This window comes from Protopterus annectens, chromosome 1.part1 (genome assembly GCF_019279795.1).
Source record: "Protopterus annectens isolate FY-2018-M chromosome 1.part1, PAN1.0, whole genome shotgun sequence".
NCBI classification, from domain to species: Eukaryota; Metazoa; Chordata; order Ceratodontiformes; family Protopteridae; genus Protopterus; species Protopterus annectens.
The window spans coordinates 830937324-830957875 of NC_056726.1; the positions used below are offsets into that span (position 1 = coordinate 830937324).

General features: G+C 40.9%; 1 protein-coding gene across 2 annotated transcripts in view; it reads right to left on the minus strand.

The window, feature by feature from the left end:
• GBA2 (glucosylceramidase beta 2) overlaps window positions 1-20552 on the minus strand; it is a 2751058-nt gene that overhangs the window by 1260378 nt on the left and 1470128 nt on the right. For both annotated transcript variants that reach the window (XM_044078535.1, XM_044078526.1), the window contains exon 8: window positions 20300-20425. In XM_044078535.1, the coding sequence (XP_043934470.1) occupies window positions 20300-20425 (126 nt within the window). The remainder of the gene's footprint in view (window positions 1-20299; window positions 20426-20552) is intronic.

Consider the following 20552-nt stretch of genomic DNA (forward strand, 5'->3'; position numbering starts at 1 on the left):
GCACTGCTGCGTTCATTCCTCGAGACTGGTTCCAAGTACATAATCTTTTCCATTTTGCAGCATAAGATTTTCTAGTACTAGACCTCCTTGCCTCTAAAATGATATCCATCACTGATTTACTGAGGGATGGTAAAGGAAAGATTAGGTAATTAGCCAGGCTGCTAGGTTCAGGGTTTGCAGCTGAGGGTGCAGAATCTGGTTCTGCTGCTGAGACAACAGGGAAGGAGTCTGAGGCAGGTGCCATGGAGCCAAGTGTGACACACTGTGCAAGAGTGGGTACCAGTGTTGGCGAGGCCAGTCTAGTGCAATTAAAATCGTCCTTGGCTTGTCCTGTTTGATCTTTAGTAGTACCTTGGAGAGCAGATTCAGAGGAGGAAAGGCATACACTGATAGGTTTTTCCAGCTGAAGGATAGAGCATCCACTTTCCAAGCTTGCTTGTGGGGAATCCTTGTGCAAAATTTGTCCAGTTGAAGGTTCTGGGGGAAGGCAAACAGGTCTATATCTGGGATTCCCCATTTGCTTGTCAACATGTTGAAAATCCTTGGTTCCAGTTTCCACTTGTGTGAGTCCATGAGGTTTCTGTTTAGTCCATCTGCCAGTGTATTTAGTTTTCCTAGCAGGAATTGAGCTTCTAGATTCACTTGGTAGCTCAAGGCTGTGTTCCACAATGCCATGGCTAGTCTGCAGAGGGGGTAAGAATGTGTACTACCCTGCTTGTTTATGTACCACATGACAGTGGTGCTGTTCGTTTTTACCATTAGTTGTCCTGGAAAAATGCGGTCCTTGAAGGCTGTCAGAGCATTCTGTACAGCTAACATTTCCTTTTGATTTATATGCAGGTGCATTTGACTTGGGTTCCATTTGCCCTGAATGCACTTCCCTGCCAGGTGAGCCTGCCCATGCTTAGTCTGATGCACATGTTAAGATTTGTGCAAAGGAACGCTAGGCGTAGGCAAGGTACGATAGGAATCCTTGCTTCCAGATCCTGCGAATGTTGACACCATAGGCTTTTGAGATACCATTATAGTGTCCTCATATGCAGCCTTGTATATGGAATTAGAAGAATGCAGGAGGCCATGAACCCCAAGGCTTGCAGTATCTGCCTTGCAGATAGCTGGGTTTTTGTGGCCACTTGCTTGAAGTAAGTTTTCAAATGAATCCGTTTCTCTGGCATGAGGAAAGCTATCTGGGAAGTTGTATTCAAGCTTGCTCCCAGGAATATAATTTGTTGGCAGGGTACCAGGTGGTATTTCTTTTCATTTATGGTGAACCTCAGACAAGTCAGTACCCTTTGAACAAAGGCCAGATGATTCAAAAGAATGTCCTTGCTTTCTGCCTGAATTAGACAATCGTCCATGTATGGGTATATTTGAATATTTCTTTGCCTGCAAAATGCAATGACTGGAGCTAGGCACTTTGTGAATACCCTGAGCACAGAAGATAAGCCAAAGAGCACTGCAGAGAACTGATAGTGCAAGTAGCCTGCTCTGAAGTGTAGGTATCTTCTGCAAGACTCCCTGATAGGGATGTGCAGGTATGCTTCTTTTAAGTCTAGTGTTGCCAACCATGCATCATTGCCTAGCATAGGAAGCAGCTGGTGAAGAGTCAGCTTTTTGAATTTTGGAACCACCAGAAAGGTGTTTAGAATAGAAAGGTCCAGGATTGGACGCCATGTATTGCCTTTTCTGGGTACCAGGAAAAGTCTCAAATAGAAACCTTGTTCCTTTTCCTCTTTTGGTACCAACTGAATAGCTCCCATGTTTAAGAGAGAGAGTACTCGAATCTGGGCCTCTGCCCACTGATTTGGGGGTAGATCTGGCCACCCACTTGGTGTTGGTAATGTGTGGAAATGAAATCTGTATCATTTGGACACTATATTTAAAACCCATTTGTCCTGGGTAATGAGTTTTCAGTTTTTGGCCTGCAGACCAATCTTTCCGCCTACAGGAGCATTCAGTTGGGAAGTGCTTGGACGTTTTAAAAGCAAGTCATTGAGACAGTTTTCCATAGGGGGAAGTCTTACTACTCCCAGGTTTGGGTGCGGAAACCCCCCACTGCCCAGTCTTATGTGTTCCTTGGGACTGAAACCTGGGGTTTCTGCTGCTGTGTCTGGGTTTGGCTTGAGAAGACCTGGAGGGGGCTGGAAAGGACCAATTTTTAGAGGTCCAGTACCTACTAAATCTAGGAGGCTCACCTTGTAAGATTTAGCTTTATCTTCCATCTTTTTGAGAACTTCCACAGCCTTGTTGCCAAGCAGGTGGTCCTGATTTAAGGGAGGATCCAACAATTTAGCTTTAACATGATCAGGCAAAGACTGCTCCTTAGGCCAAGCATGTCTTCTGAGCACAGACCCAGTAACAGCAGCCCTGCAAGAGGCCTCTAATGAATCAAATCCACATTGCAAAGTATATTTTCCAACCTGTTCAGCAGAATGCATTAAATCCTGTAATTCTTTATTTTCAGCGCAGTCAGTAAATAACATCATTTTCTGTTTAAGCTATCCAATAACATGTTGTTGATACTTTAACATATGAAACTGGCAGTTTAAAGCCCTAATGGCCAAGGTTGCAGAAGTGTAAACTTTCTTACCCCATCTATCCAGCGCCCTGGAGTCTCTTATCAGAGGGGGTAGGATTTTTAGCAGTAGAAGCCTTAATGCCTTTGGATCCCTGTGAAATAGTCTCTGGATCTGCAATAGGACTTTTAAAAAGGAACTTGTGAGAATCAGGAACCCTGTAATATCTGTCAGGTTTTCTGGGAGCAGGGGGCAAAAAATCAGGGGCCAAACTAGATTCTGAGAAAGCAACAACAATGTCTAGTACAGGAGGTATAGCTAAAGGCCTATGTAAGGAGTAAGAAATCCCTAAGCCTCTTTTTCTGAATCAGAAAAACCCTGGCTTTCCCAGTGGAAATGCTCCCTTAAGAGTATGTAAGGTTTCACCAAAAGAAAAATCCTCTGGACGGGAAGCAGAGGGAATAGAGTCCTCTGCATCAGAATCCTCATAAGTAGATAAGGGCAAATCCAGATCATCAGAAGAATCAGAAAAAATCAGAATCCTGTTCAGAAGACTCAAACAACTTCAGTCCTAGGTCTCTTAGAAGGGGGAGGTTGGCTTCCCCTGATTAGAGTTATAAGATCTTCAGCCATTCTTATCATTTGTTTTTCAAACATAGAGGCCTGTGCATGCGGCCTGGGCGTTGGTTTCTTAGGCATGGTTCGAGATTTTTGCCTACATGAAGGAGGAGGCATCGGTTTAATATGCAAGTCTGTAAGCCTGAATACACCCTTAGAAGCCAGTGCCTGCACAGCGGCTCCAGACCCATCCAAGATAGAGACATCCGCAGGTTCCACAGATGAAGCATCTCGTGGCATACCGTACTCCGAATGGGTCTCAGTAGAGGCCTGCGAGTCAGAAGTAGTGGGCATCAGGGGCTGCGAAAGCGCCTCACTGAGTACTGACGAACTGGCTTAGGAGAAGCGTCGTTGGCAGCTTTTGACCTCGGCGGTCTGTCTCTGTCTTTATCTTTGCGTTTTTTCGGAATCCTGGTAGTGGGAAGGCTGACCGACATTTCTGGATAATTAATATTTAGAAGCGAAAATATACCGACGACGGATAGTGCGCTGTTTAAATAAAGCACAAAACCAACAGCAAGGTACGTAGTGGTCAGGGCCTAGGCAAGGAATACAGTACAAATAAAAATCTTTGTGAGGTATTTGCTTTCCACAAGTAATACAATTATTCATTTTTACTGACATTGGTTAAGGAGCAAGAAAAAGTTTCCCCAATTGGGTATTTAGCTTTAGTTGAAGATTTCTGTTCTGAAACTTGAAAATGAAAATTTCCGGAGTCTGACGACCGGCACTTGCGAACTGCTTTTGCTTCGGGCAATGCATGGCAAGAAAGAATGATGTAATGGCATCGGCTGCATGTTTTATACCCCTGATGACCTGACGTCATGGAAGATGGGACTGCAACCGATGCAGGAGCCAAGACTTTGTTAATCAGGCCGACTGAGGGCTACTACAAGCAGATAACCCAAATGCAATGACTGCAACAGTGAAACATAAAGAACATCCTATAATTCAAAGTGGAAAGGGATGATGATGATGAAACAGGGGGAAACTCAAGAAACAAGGAAAGACTGGGATTTTGGACGCAAACTTTTAAGGAGAATAGCAATAATTATACAGACTATTATATTCATACAGTAGCAAAATGTATTCTAAGAACTAAGCTAACAAGGGAATGGTAAAAGGAGATTCTGTCAATAGGGATACCCAATTAGGGATACAGACAATAGGGAACATGGGGATGGAATTCTTTATAGAAAACTGGCAAAGGAATGGAAAGGTAACAAAACAGAAATATGCCAAGAATTTATTTGGACTGCAGGTAGATATTGCCTTCTCTATCAAGGACTGATATCAGAGTATAGGCAAAGAGAAAGAAATGTGTGGGGAGGTCCTAAACAATAGCCCAGCACTGGTGGAGTCTTTTAGAAGAATCTAGAACAGATGATATGGTTAAAAAAGGAAGAATTAGTACAGCATATAAAACACTGCATGATAACTATAAGAATCAACCGGAGAATGTTAGAAAGGATTGGGAAGACAGACTGGATAAGCAATTCACACAGAAACAAAAGGCAGGGGGGTATATATGTATGCTTCCCAAACATGCAAATAAAATCTTGAAGACTTTGAATTTTTGTCAGGAAATGTTTACACAGACATTTTTACAGCCAGAATAGACAACAGTGTGTGTTGCCATTCCACTTTGTTTTTATAATAGTTTTTTACATTTGAGATTTTTTTGCCTTGGTTTTTAGACTCCGGAGAATTTTTCTGCAAGTAGACAACAAATGTTGGAAGTATGATGGGGAAAAAAGAGGAAATTGGGAACATATTTTCTGGGAATGTAATGAGTTGGCAGACTCCAAAGACTGCATATAGACTACTCTATTAGAGATACTGGGTGAGCAAATTGGTATAACTAGGGAAATTACTTTTCTGAGCTACGATACAGAATCAGAATTGACTAAACACACTAAGGTCTTGCTGACTCTGATTATGGTGGCTGCCATAAAGCAGTTACTAGAAAATGGAAATCAAAGTTTAAACAAAATGTACTAGAAGTAGTAAATATAGTAACAGAGATAAAGCAACTGGAATTGGGATCTTTAGAAAAGGGTAGGATCAAGTTACATATAAAAAAATGGGAATTGTGGGAACAAAGCATACAGGGGAGGAAAAAGATTTCAAACCATGCAGGGTTTGAATGAGCTATGTAATAGGTTCATATTAGGCTATCTGCCCTGGGGCATTTATAAGCCTAGCCCAATTGTGTTTGGCTTACGCCACCCCTTGATTTGAGTATACTGTGCCCTTTTTAAAGTTTAGTTTACTGTGTCTCTAATAGTGACAAGGAAGTAATCCCAGGGACAAACCTACGATTCCCCATCCACTCATCAAGATTCTTCCTGAAGAGAGTCAGTGAGGTGCTCTGCCTAACATGAATTGGAATTCTATTCCAGGGCGAAGGGAGCCTCTGGGTTATGAATCTGTCCCTCCAGCATGTTCTATTTATTTCTGTGCTGAGGTTAAAGTCCCTTGAGCGCGTGGCTCTAAGGGATTTAGATTTACTGTGGTGGAGGATGTCCATTAATTCTGGGTTGGACATAGCTTTATTTGTCAGGCATAGATCGCCTCGAAGTAGGCGGTATGCAACTGAGTGGAGCTGGAGTTTTTTTAACAGAGCAGCATATGGCATCTGTTTGAGTCCCTTGATCCTCCTGGTGAGGTACTTTTGGGGTCTTTCTAATTGCTGCAGGTGTCGGGTAAGGTACATCCCAAAGGGGGCATTGTATTCTACGATGGGCCTGATGAGGGATGAATAAAGGGGCACGATTACCTCTCTTGATCTAGATGTGAATCCTTTCATGATGAGGTGGGCTATGTAGAAGGTCTTTCTAACCACTTTGGCAATGTGGTTGTCAAAGGAGAGATTGCTATCAACTTGGGTCCCCAGATCCCTAATTACTTTCTCTGTACTTAATGGGTTACCACCTATGTGGTAATTTGTGGGCACATTGTTTTTGCCAAAGGGTATGACTATACACTTTTTGGCATTTAGCTTTAGACCATGGCTCTGTCACCAGTTATCCGTCTCTGCACGACCTTTTTGAAGGATGTTTGTGTCAGCTGGAGAGTCGATTATGGTGCCCAGTTTGCAGTCATCTGCAAACTTGGTGAGCCATAGTCATCCCACATTGGCCTGTACCTCAGAAAAGTAAATAGCGAACAAGAGAGGTCCCAGGACAGAAACTTGTGGGATGCCACTTGTGACCGGTTTCGAGTCTGACATGGCTCCAGCAACTCTGACTCTGTGGATTCTGTCTTTGAGCCAGTCTGCGACCCATCTTGTGACATAGGGGTTTATATTTAGGCTGGATAGCTTATCTATGATGCCCGAGTGGGGTATTGTGTCAAATGCCTTTGTGAGGTCCAGATAGGCTGTGTGGACTACCTTCCCTTCATCTATGGCCTTGGTGACTGTTTTGAAGAAGTCGACCAGGTTCAAAAGGCAGGATCTGCCCTTGACAAAGCCAAATTGGGTAGGATCTAGTGTCTGTAGGTCCCCAATGTCTTTATGAGTTCCATGATGATCCTCTCCATAGCCTTGCATACTAGGCTAGTCAGGCTTATGGGGCGATAGTTTCCAGGGTCTGCAGAGGTGCCACCTTTGTGGAGTGGGACCACTGTTGCTGTACGCCATTCTTTGGGAACATATCCTGTAGTGAGGCTGAGATTGTACAGCAGTTTTACTTGAGGGATTAGTTCTTCTTTGAGTTCATGTAGGACGCAACCCGGGATGCCATCTGGTCCCATGGAAGCAGTGTTTTTTGCTTTGGAGAGGGCGGCCTTCACCTGAGCATCAGAGATGTTTGGGAGGCTGCACTCTGCCAGGATAGATACTTGCTCTTTTGGGGGGGAGGGGGGTGAAGAAGTTTGCACTGAACCTGTCTGCCAGGATATTGGCGAGGTCTGTGGGTTCAGTGTATTTTTTGTCGTTTAGAATCAACTCAGAACAAGTCTGGGAGTTGCATCCCAGGTTTCTAACATAACTGAAAAAAGTCTTATGATTGTCTTTAGTGTCCTGTGCAATTTTTCTCTCGAAGCTGGCCTTGGAGGATTTTATGAGGGATCGTAATTTTTTGCTAGTACTGATCAGAGATGCCTTCCCTTTTAGAGATTTTGCTCCATCATGTAGTAGCTTCCTCCTTCTGTTGTACAGTTGATTTATGGCTGGGGTCCACCAGACTGGACGCCTGCCTTTGGTTGATTGGGTCTTGATTTTGTTTGGGATAGCATGATCCATGCATTCCTGGAGATGTCCACAGAATGCGTTTATATAGGATTCTGCAGTTTGGGCTTTAGTTTCCACTGGCCCTGGGGCCTTGAAGGATTCCACTTCAGTTTTGAGAAGTGTGAAGTTCGCTTTTGAGAAGTTTTTCACTGTGGTTTTCTGGGCTGGGGGTGGGGTCGGGATGTGGATATCCAGTGAAATGAATTTATGGTCTGATATTACCAATGAGGGATATACTTCTGGTATGGAGCATAGAGTCCCCATGTTGGTAATGGTCAGGTCTAGTATGTTTTCCCCTCTTGTGGGAGTGGTGACTAGTTGTTCCATAGCATTTGAGTTTATAAATTCCAGGAACCTTTGGGCTAAGTTGCTGGGGCTTGAGTAATGCTCCCCAGTCTATGTTTGGGTAGCTGAAGTTGCCCAATATAATGGTGGTCGGAGAGATCTTAGTGTTCTCCAATGTTTACAGGAAAGCCGAGTGGGATTCTGACTTTGAGAGGGTGGTCTGTAGGATGCTATAAACTGAAAAGCAGTCTTGCCCACTGTCAGTTGCACATAGATGGTATACTTCGTGCACTGCCACTAACCTGGAGTTATGGTTATCCTTGATAAATATGGAAGCTGCCCCTCCTTTTGTGGTTTGGTCCGGGTTTTGGGGCCGAAAAGCATGATATGAGGTATAACCTGGTAGTGCTGGGGTGCTCTCTGGAGCCTTGAACCAGGTTTCTGTCACTGCACAGATATCGATGTTCTCCATACTGAGGAGAGCTTCAAGTGCATGCATCTTGAGGTTAAGACTTCTGGCGTTTAGCAGCATTACCCTTAGTTTCTTGTTCTTTGTGCTGTCTATGGAGGTGGGTTTGACTTTTGAGCCTTGCCTAAAAAAGGCACTATGGGGGTGGCAAGAGCCTTTGCCAATATCCGAAAGCCCAGGTGTGACAGGTGCAAGCCGTCCCTAGCGAAGCAACGTGGTTTGTCGAGCATGTCATCCCAGGCTGACAGACACTGGATCCCCTTTGAATGACACCAAAAGTTTAGCCAATTGTTAAAATCGATCATTTTGTCTTTATACTGTGGCATTATTCTAGGTGAGGGTAAGATGCTGCTCAAGGTCAGGGTCATACCGGCCTGGGCTACATGATCAGAGAGCTCCTCTATGTCTCTTTTCATGTAGTCGAGGGAGGTACGTCTCAGGTCATTCACGCCAGCATGTACAATGACTGAGTCATATTTGTATTTGCTTTGGAGTGACCCGAGTGCTTGCATTATGTGGCGGATCCTAGCGCCCGACAGGCAGCTCACTGTGACCTTCTCTTTATTCAGCCTGGTGAGCGGGACGTCAGTGTGTCTGAGTCACCTATTACAAGGGTATCAGGTGTGTTATTCAGCCTTAAGGGCTGTGACTGCTTGGCACACTGACTTTGTGTGCTATGTGTTGTAAGTGTTTTGTTTTGGGGTAGCGTTTGCTTGGATGTCTGCTTTGGAGGTCTCTGTTGCTTAGGTAGATTTTTATTTAGAGCCTCCGAGTATGTTTTTGTGTTTTTATGTGTTTGGTTCGCTGTTGTGGTGGGACTATGTGATACTGGAATTGTGTTGTGTGAGGTTAACTTCTCCTCCTGACTGGTTACACCAGTTTTGAGATGAGAGAGCTCAGCCTCCAGTTTGGCTACATGGTTGCATCTCTCACATATATTTGAACCTGTTTGGAGGAGGAGAGGGTTGTCCGTGTACATGAGACAGTTGTAACATTGCCTCAAAATTCCCAGATTCACCAGCTGGACTGGAGAGGAAACCATTGACTGACCTTTGGACATGCTAGAGTAATATAGGAACTGAATTAAAACGGACCAATAGGGGACAAGGTAATCGAGAGAGTATAAGAGTAAGTAGTGCTTATGGTTTATTAGTGCTAACTTGTAAGATTACTTATTTGGACCAGTGAGGGCCTTAGAATGAGAATATGGTGTTTAATTTGAGAGATAGAGCAGTTCTAAGGGAAAAAGTGAAGAGCAGACTTTGTGGAGCCAGGAATAGTTTAAACCCAATTAGGCGTAAGGGCCAGTTCGAGCAAGCGCGGCGCTGCCCGATGTTCATGTCATAAAACCACAAAGAGGGTTTTAAGACAGGGAGATCAAGGAGTTTGGAATTGACCTAAAATGGCCAATAAAACTAAAGTTTCAAGGCAGTAACCACTCCCACAGGGGCAGGCAGGCTGCTCAATGTTTATCACTGCCACTGATGAACACAGAGACTTCCCTTTAGCCCAAGCAAACAATGGCCTCCAAGAAACTTACAAACAGTTCAGAACAGCAAATCTGTAACTGAACTTTTTAAATCTCAAAAAGTGGGGAAAAAGCAAGATTTTTGTTTTTTAAGGAAAGCAGAGGTTCACAAGTATCAACAAGTTAGAACAGTGCAGTAAATGACCCCACACTTGAGTGCTAGGCCAGAGACAGATAAAATGCAAGTTTTAAGAAAAAAACGATTTTAAAAATAAGTGCAGGCAGGAAATTCAGTAATCAGCTCTAGGTTGTGTTCTAAATACAGTTACCAACACAGAAATCAAGTTTAACAAGCCAGAAAATGCTCAAAAGTAGGTGGCAATGCTGAAAAACCTAACAAATAATCTGAAGCAAAATACTTAAAATCTCAAAAGTGGCTCCTTTCTTCTCTCAGCGTTTTCTCCTCTTGGTGGGTGCTTCACCAACAGCCAACAAAGTCCAAAAAGACCCAACAATGACTGGCTAGATTATAAGTGATGTACAATGTTTGCAGCTAGAATTATGTCAATATGGTTTGTGATATAAAATGCTTGCAACTGCCAATATGGTTTGTTTTCATTTATATAAATGTACAATTGCCTATATCATAAGTGATAATTTAATAAAGATATTTCTTGTTAAAAAAAAGAAATGCAGTGTACAAACAAGCACACATAAGACACAGCTGGAAAGAAATGAGCATGCAAATTTGATAAAGAAAGGCTTTCAGGATGGATATTCAGCAAAATACCAAGGACAAAGGAAAGGGGAAGTAATTACACTAATCGCTACACTAGCTCTAATAGTGACAGAATAAGAGAAAAAAATGAAATACAGTAAAGACCCATCAGACGCAGCTTCATACAGGCACATTTTAATTTTTACATCATGGTTATAAAGCGTTTATTTCTATAACAGCTAAAAGAATAGCAAAGGTTTTGGTCAAAATTGATACATATGGATCAGTGTGGTTTTGTGGAGGGGAAGCAAACATTTGACAACATAAACAGAACAATGAGGATGGAGACGGAAGCAGAATATAAAAAAATTACAGCTATTGGTGGTGGGTCTCGATGCAGAGAAAGTATTCAAAGGAATAAGCTGGGATTTTATGAACAAGACAATGTCAGCATTTGTATTCTGGGGGTGGGAGGGGTGCGCAATGGTTAAGGTGCTTACCTTAGAAACACAAGGTGCAGAGTTTGATTCTGACATGGGGTAATTTGCTAGGCTTAAAATGGCCCATAAAGGCAATTAGCCTAGTACTAACCTATGAACCTATGAATATAAGGTTAATTAAAAGGATATTCAACAGAGCAGAGGCAAAAGTTGAAGTGTGAGGATTCCTCTCTGATAAGTTGTATCTGAACAGAAGAACCAAGTAACGTGTCCTCTTTCCCCTTTGTTATTTGCATTACATTTACAGCCATTAACAAAGAAAATAAGAGACTCAGAAATTCAAGGATAAAATTGGTATGATAATCAAGAAACGTTGGCTTCATTTGCAGACATTATATTGTACCTTATAAAACCAGAAAAGAAAATCTTCATATTGTGGAAGATTCTGAGACAGTTTCAAGTCACTGCAGGATATAAAATGTATTTTATTTATTTATTTAACATTTGTTTACCGGGAAAGTCTGACTGGACACAGGTCCTTTTTCAGCAGAGGCCCTGGGAGAAAAGCTCCATGAGTAACGGTACATTTTCATGTACAGATTACAATGAGCAAAAAAAGTATAAAGCAAACAAAATGTAGTATACATAAGAACATGCAAACTTGTTACATCTTGACAACAAAACCTAGGCTTTGAACATAGCTAGTAGGTATGACTTATGTCAAGATATAAGGTTAAGACAGGTCGGTAGGGACAAAGGGCTAAACACCAGGGGAAAAGTTGGATACGTTTTGGGTATACTGTGATGTATCAGAGCACTCAGGAGGGGTTAGTACAGCAACATAGCTACTTATTTTTTAGATACGCTTTAAGTGATGGCTTAAAGTGGTTAGTGGATGAGCTTGAGAGAATGGAGTTAGGAAGGGAGTTCCATATACAAGATATATAGTTGGAAAATAAAGATTCTCCTGCAGTGTTGATGGCCTTGGAGACGGTGAGTAAGTTCTTGTTAGAGCAAAGTGGTCTGTTGGAACTGTAAGGAAGGATGAGATTTTGTAGTGCAGGGGTTCAAGTTGGTTGTGTTACAATTTTGTGAGTTAGAGAGATTTGGTTGTAAAGAATTATGCTGGGAGGCTCAAGCCAGTCTAGTATCCTTAAAGCTGTACAACGATGTGTTCTATATGGGTAGTCAGATGCAAACTTCGCAATTTTATTATAACATTCTTCTAGCTTAGATAAGTCAGTTTTCCTTAGATTAGTTAAAATTGGAGAGGCATAGAGTAGAGTGTAGAACAGGTGGGTTTGTGCTAATGTAATTTTGGCCATTGTGGTCAGGAACCTTTGTGCCGCTGGCAGTGTGACCTGTATGCTGGGTGACTCTTTTCATGTAGTCGAGGGAGGTACGTCTCAGGTCATTCACGCCAGCATGTACAATGACTGAGTCATATTTGTATTTGCTTTGGAGTGACCTGAGTGCTTGCATTATGTGGCGGATCCTAGCGCCCGACAGGCAGCTCACTGTGACCTTCTCTTTATTCAGCCTGGTGAGCGGGACGTCAGTGTGTCTGACAATAGAGTCACCTATTACAAGGGTATCAGGTGTGTTATTCAGCCTTAAGGGCTGTGACTGCTTGGCACACTGACTTTGTGTGCTATGTGTTGTACGTGTTTTGTTTTGAGGTAGCGTTTGCTTGGATGTCTACTTTGGAGGTCTCTGTTGCTTAGGTAGATTTTTATTTAGAGCCTCCGAGTATATTTTTATGTGTTTGGTTCGCTGTTGTGGTGGAAATATGTGATACTGGAATTGTGTTGTGTGAGGTTAACTTCTCCTCCTGACTGGTTACACCAGTTTTGAGATGAGAGAGCTCAGCCTCCAGTTTGGCTACATGGTTGCATCTCTCACATATATTTGAACCTGTTTGGAGGAGGAGAGGGTTGTCCGTGTACATGAGACAGTTGTAACATTGCCTCAAAATTCCCAGATTCACCAGCTGGACTGGAGAGGAAACCATTGACTGACCTTTGGACATGCTAGAGTAATATAGGGAACTGAATTAAAACGGACCAATAGGGGACAAGGTAATCGTAGAGAGTATAAGAGTAAGTAGTGCTTATGGTTTATTAGTGCTAACTTGTAAGATTACTTATTTGGACCAGTGAGGGGCCTTAGAATGAGAATATGGTGTTTAATTTGAGAGATAGAGCAGTTCTAAGGGAAAAAGTGAAGAGCAGACTTTGTGGAGCCAGGAATAGTTTAAACCCACGCAAAACCGCACAAAGGAATTGACCTAAAATGGCCAATAAAACTAACGTTTCAAGGCAGCAACCACTCCCACAGGGGCAGGCAGGCTGCTCAATGTTTATCACTGCCACTGATGAACACAGAGACTTCCCTTTAGCCCAAGCAAACAATGGCCTCCAAGAAACTTACAAACAGTTCAGAACAGCAAATCTGTAACTGAACTTTTTTAAATCTCAAAAAAGTGGGGAAAAAAGCAAGATTTTTTTGTTTTTTTAAGGAAAGCAGAGGTTCACAAGTATGAACAAGTTAGAACAGTGCAGTAAATGACCCCACACTTGAGTGCTAGGCCAGAGACAGATAAAATGCAAGTTTTAAGAAAAAAACGATTTTAAAAATAAGTGCAGGCAGGAAATTCATTAATCAGCTCTAGGTTGTGTTCTAAATACAGTTACCAACACAAAAATCAAGTTTAACAAGCCAGAAAATGCTCAAAAGTAGGTGGCAATGCTGAAAAACCTAACAAATAATCTGAAGCAAAATACTTAAAATCTCAAAAGTGGCTCCTTTCTTCTCTCAGCGTTTTCTCCTCTTGGTGGGTGCTTCACCAACAGCCAACAAGTCCAAAAAGACCTAACAATGACTGGCTAGATTATAAGTGATGTACAATGTTTGCAGCTAGAATTATGTCAATATGGTTTGTGATATAAAATGCTTGCAACTGTCAATATGGTTTGTTTTCATTTATATAAATGTATGATTGCCTATATCATAAGTGATAATTTAATAAAGATATTTCTTGTTAAAAAAAGAAATGCAGTGTACAAACAAGCACGCATAAGACACAGCTGGAAATAAATGAGCATGCAAATTTGATAAAGAAAGGCTTTCAGGATGGATATTCAGCAAAATACCAAGGACAAAGGAAAGGGGAAGTAATTACACTAATCGCTACACTAGCTCTAATAGTGACAGAATAAGAGAAAAAAATGAAATACAGTAAAGACCCATCAGACGCAGCTTCATACAGGCACATTTTAATTTTTACATCATGGTTATAAAGCGTTTATTTCTATAACAGCTAAAAGAATAGCAAAGGTTTTGGTCAAAATTGATACATATGGATCAGTGTGGTTTTGTGGAGGGGAAGCAAACATTTGACAACATAAACAGAACAATGAGGATTGAGACGGAAGCAGAATATAAAAAAATTACAGCTATTGGTGGTGGGTCTCGATGCAGAGAAAGTATTCAAAGGAATAAGCTGGGATTTTATGAATAAGACAATGTCAGCATTTGTATTCTGGGGGTGGGAGGGGTGCGCAATGGTTAAGGTGCTTACCTTAGAAACACAAGGTGCAGAGTTTGATTCTGACATGGGGTAATTTGCTAGGCTTAAAATGGCCCATAAAGGCAATTAGCCTAGTACTAACCTATGAACCTATGAATATAAGGTTAATTAAAAGGATATTCAACAGAGCAGAGGCAAAAGTTGAAGTGTGAGGATTCCTCTCTGATAAGTTGTATCTGAACAGAAGAACCAAGTAATGTGTCCTCTTTCCTCTTTGTTATTTGCACTACATTTACAGCCATTAACAAAGAAAATAAGAGACTCAGAAATTCAAGGATAAAATTGGTATGATAATCAAGAAACGTTGGCTTCATTTGCAGACATTATATTGTACCTTATAAAACCAGAAAAGAAAATCTTCATATTGTGGAAGATTCTGAGACAGTTTCAAGTCACTGCAGGATATAAAATGTATTTTATTTATTTATTTAACATTTGTTTACCGGGAAAGTCTGACTGGACACAGGTCCTTTTTCAGCAGAGGCCCGGGGAGAAAAGCTCCATGAGTAACGGTACATTTTCATGTACAGATTACAATGAGCAAAAAAAGTATAAAGCAAACAAAATGTAGTATACATAAGAACATGCAAACTTGTTACATCTTGACAACAAAACCTAGGCTTTGAACATAGCTAGTAGGTATGACTTATGTCAAGATATAAGGTTAAGACAGGTCGGTAGGGACAAAGGGCTAAACACCGGGGGAAAAGTTGGATACGTTTTGGGTATACTGTGATGTATCAGAGCACTCAGGAGGGGTTAGTACAGCAACATAGCTACTTATTTTTTAGATACGCTTTAAGTGATGGCTTAAAGTGGTTAGTGGATGAGCTTGAGAGAATGGAGTTAGGAAGGGAGTTCCATATACAAGATATATAGTTGGAAAATAAAGATTCTCCTGCAGTGTTGTTGGCCTTGGAGACGGTGAGTAAGTTCTTGTTAGAGCAAAGTGGTCTGCTGGAACTGTAAGGAAGGATGAGATTTTGTGGTGCAGGGGTTCAAGTTGGTTGTGTTACAATTTTGTGAGTTAGAGAGATTTGGTTGTAAAGAATTATGCTGGGAGGCTCAAGCCAGTCTAGTATCCTTAAAGCTGTACAACGATGTGTTCTATATGGGTAGTCAGATGCAAACTTCGCAATTTTATTATAACATTCTTCTAGCTTAGATAAGTCAGTTTTCCTTAGATTAGTTAAAATTGGGGAGGCATAGAGTAGAGTGTAGAACAGGTGGGTTTGTGCTAATGTAATTTTGGCCATTGTGGTCAGGAACCTTTTGTGCCTATATAGTCTTCCAAGTTTCTTATGGACTTTTTTTAGGGAGACGTGAAAACCAAATTTTAGGGTATTGTCCATTTCCACTCCAAGAAGCTTTGCATGGGTTGTCGGGGAGATCACACTATTGTCTTTGGCTATTATGCTAAATGTTTGGCATAAGATAGATACCTTGTTAGGCTGGAAGAGTAATAATTTAGTTTTGTTTGGGTTCAGGATTAGATGGGCAATGGTTAACCATGTTTCAACAGAAGTGAAAGATTCCTGTTTGAGAATGAAGAGCTGATAGAGAAGTGGCAGCACAGATAAGTGTTGAATCATCTACATACTGTATTATAGAACCATGTGGAGTAGCTGTGTGCAGATTATTAGTAAAGAGGGAGAAAAGGAGAGGGCCCAAGATAGATCCTTGAAAGACACCAATGGATAAAGGAAGGCGTGGAGATAGGTTGCCCTGCCATAGAACAGATTGTTGACGGCCAGATAAATAGTTATGAAACCATGCTGTGGCAGATGGTGAGAAGGATAGTTCAGTTAGTATATCTATTAGTTTGGAATGGGAGACCATATCAAAAAGCTTTTGATAGGTAGAGAAAGAAGGGAGATACAAAGTTGTTGTTACTTCTGTGTTTACGGTATTAGTGTAGGATAAGAGAGCTATAGTGGTACTATGTGATGAGCGAAACCCATGCTGAGTGTTTGCGAGAAGGTTATTTGTTATTAAGAATTTCAAGACCTGGAGATGAATACACCTTTCAAGTAGTTTAGAAAGAGGTGAAAGAATAGCAATTGGCCGATAATTTGTCAGTTCTGTGGAAGGTCCCCCTTTATGAAGTGGGATTACATGAGAAATTTTCCACAGTTGAGGGACCTTGTTTTCAAGAATGGATCTATTTATAAGGATTGATACTGGAAAGGCTACAGATTCAGTTGCAATTCTGAGGTATTCACTGGGTAAGTTATCTATGGCAAGTGTAGTAGATAACTTAATGAAGACAAAACAAAGGCTATAGTTGTAAACTATGTGCCCACACATAACCTGGTTTAGCAAAACACATACTTATGGGGACATAATAAAATTAATATTTAGAAGTACGGGTTAAAATAGAAGTTATGTCTTACAATAACGTTCCACCTGTGATGTCGATCTTCATCTATTCTTGACTGATGGGTTACGGTTGTGGTCCTCAGAACCGATCTGGCCATTACATAGCTCACGCCAGCCAAAAAACTCTTGAACTAATAGTCTACCCATAATGCCCCCTCTCTACATTACTTCAGATCGAGTTTGCAAAATTATAGAACAATGGAAGAAAACTAATTCCAAATGAGGAAGCCATGTCCAAGGAAAAACCTAACAGAAGACCCAGAAAAACAGATCGCTCCACCAGGAATCCATAGGGGGGGTGGAGGGTGGAACGCCAAGAATAAATGAAGATTGACCACACTGATGGAATATTATTGTAAGCTGTAACTTTTTTATCTAATGTTGTCAGTCTTCATCTATTCTTGACTGATTGGACAGAGTCCACAGATACTTTAGATCCTGGGTGCCCCCATGGAAGGATATTCCTGAGAATCACAGAACCAAAGACAGCTCTGCACCTGGAGACCAGATCCAATTTGTAATGAGTAATAAAGGTATGCAGAGTAGCCCATGTTGCTGCTGCTCATATTTCACTCATGGAAGTTTTAGAATGGAAGACAGCTGAAGTAACCATAAATCTAGTGGAATGTGCCTTCACCGGCATTGGAAGTTTTAGGTTCTTTTCATCATAAATGAAGGAAATACAATCTCTTAACCATTATGACAATGTAATCTTGCAGACAGATTTCCCTAAGGTTGCGCCAGATAAGGAGACAATACCAACTATGGAATGAAGAGACTACTATCGAAAAATATAGTAGGAAGTCCCAACACCTGTGACAAACTAACAGGAAGGATAGAGATAAACAAAAAACAGCTAAGGAAAAACTTATATGGAAAAGAAAAAAGATTAACTCATTAAATACCTCTGAATATGCTCGAGAGGAACCTGCTTCTGGACATGATGATGGCCAACGAGATCTGGAGGTACTGGGGATGGACAAAGGCATTATGGGTAAGGGAGGACCTCAAGAGTTGAATCGGAAGCCTGGAGTATGCTGCAGTCTCGGCTTTGGATCCAAACCCATGTGTTGAGGAAGAATGAAAAGGACATCATCAGATCAAAGTGTTACACATATAGTGCAATGGAAAAGTATTTGCCCCCTTCCTGATTTCTTATTTTTTCTGCATGTTTGCCACGCTTAAATGTTTCAGATCATCAAACAAATTTAAATATTAGGCAAAGATAACCCAAGTAAACACAAAATGCAGTTTTTAAGTGATTATTTTATTTATTAAGGAAAGAAAATATCCAAACTACATGGCCCTATGTGAAAAAGTAATTAATCCCTAAACCTAATAACTGGTTGTGTCACTTTTCGCAGTAACAACTGCAATCAAGTGTTTGCGATGACTGGCAATGAGTCTTACACAAAGCTGTTGAGGAATTTTGGCCCCCTCTTCTTTGCGGAATTGTTTTAATTCAGCCATACTGGAGGGTATTCCAAGCATGAACAGCCTTTTTAAGGTCATGCCACAGCATTTCAATTGGATTCAAGTCTCGACTTTGACTACGCCACTCCAAAACCTTCATTTAGTTTTTTTTAAGCCATTCAGAGGTGGACTTGCTAGTAGGTTTTAGATCACTGTCCTGCTGCAGAACCCAAGAGCGCTTCAGCTTGAGGTCACGAACTAATAGCCAGACATTCTCCTTCAGGATTTTTTGGTAGAGAGCAGATTTCATGGTTCCATCAATCATAGCAAGTCGTCCAGGTCCAGAAGCAGCAAAGCAGCCGCAGAACATCACACTACCACCACCATGTTTGACTGTTGGCATGATGTTCTTTTTCTGAAATGCTGTTACTTTTACACCAGATGTAACGGGGATGCACACCTCCCAAAAAGTTAAACTTTTGTTTCATCAGTCCACAGAATATTTTCCCAAAATTCTTGAGGATCATCAAGATGTTTTTTGGCAAAAGTGAGATGAGCCTTTATGTTCTTTTTGGTCAGCAGTGGTATTCGCCTTGGAACTCTGCCATGCATGCCATTTTTGCCCAGTCTCTTTCTTATGGCTGAGTCATGAACACTGACCTTAACTGAGGTAAGTGAGGCCTGCACTTCTCTAGATGTTGTTCTGGGTTCTTTTGTGACCTCTTGGATGAGTCATCACTGAGCTCTTGGAGTAATTTTTGTAGGCTGTCCACTCCTGGGAAAGTTTACCACTGTTCCATGTTTTCTCCATTTGTGGATAATGGCTCTCACCATGGTTTGCTGGAGTTCCAAAGCTTTAGAAATGGTTTTGTAACCTTTTCCAGATTGATGGATGTCAATTACTTTGCTTCTCATCTGTTACGGAATTTCTTTAGATCGCGGCATGATTTCTTCCTTTTTGGGATCTTTTGGCCTACTTCACTTTGTCTGACAGGTTCTATTTAACTGATCTCTTAATTCAACAGGTCTGGCAGCAATCAGGCATGGGTGTGGCTAATGAAATTAAACTCAGCTTTCCCAAAAATGTGATTAACAGTTACTTCATGATTTAACAAGGGGGTCAATCACTTTTTCACATAGGGCCATGTAGATTTGGATATTTTTTTCCTTAATAAATAAAATTATCACTTAAAACTGCATTTTGTGTTTATGTGGGCCAACTTTGTCTAATATTTAAATATGCTGATGATCTGAAACATTTAAGTGTGACAAACATGCAAAAAAATAAGAAATCAGGAAGGAGGCAAATACTTTTTCATTGCACTGTATCTCAAAAATAGATTAAAGAGAGGTCCTGTTTATCTAGGCTGCCATGTTTAAAGTAGGTGTGATTAATGGTTCTCAAATGAAGAAAACTATCACACTCAGCAAATATTGTACTTTGTGCATCATGTTTTTAACTCTGAGACACAACACATGAACAATTCATATAAATGCCCATATGATACACTCATTTAGAGACAGCGCTGCTTAAAACCACAAAAGAATACACTTCTTTTTTTAAACATGGTGGAAAATGCCACCAAAGAACACTACAACGAAAGCAATCCAGTATTGAAATGGAGTAAAAAACAATACCTCTCGTATAAGATTATATAACTATGAAAGAAGAGAACTTAACTCTAGAATCAAAAGGAGAGCTCTTGAGATTATTATGGGTGAAATCAAGCCTATTTCGACATCTGGCGGTATACCTCACTTTAAAAAATTTTCTATAAGGTTTTACATAAAATGCTAACAAAATAAAAAAAAAAAGATGAGCAAACCATTCTTGAGTATGGTTTCAAAGCAACCTCCGATAAATACACACACATATGAAACATACGACAAATGAAGGTAAGGGCAACTTCAAAGGAGGACGTACACATATGAAACATATGACAAATGAAGGCAAGGGCAACGTCAAAGGAGAACATGCCAACATAGTAACGTCTGTTAAGATTAAGCCTTTTACAGAGGACTACACTTGCTTCATGAAGATGCACTTCAAACATTTACTGCACGTTACATTTCTGTTTTTACTTTCAAGTTAAAGACATGTCAAATATACACACATTCAGACATTTTTAATTACTGTTCAAATGCAGAGTACATCAATACACCACGGTACCTATTTTCTAAGATGGGTCGTTGCCAGTTATCAATCTTTTGTTCCCATTCCTTGTAATGAGTCAGGGCATAGTGACACAGCTCTGAGGCAGCATCTCCACTGCTTCCAAAATAACGTGTATACCTCCTAGAAAACAATGAAAATCAATGTTTCTGAACATTAAGAAAAAACGATAAGTTACACATCATCTTCTGAAGGAAAAGTCACTTGCATTCCAATAAATGCAAGTCTTTTTCCAATATAAATAAAAGCA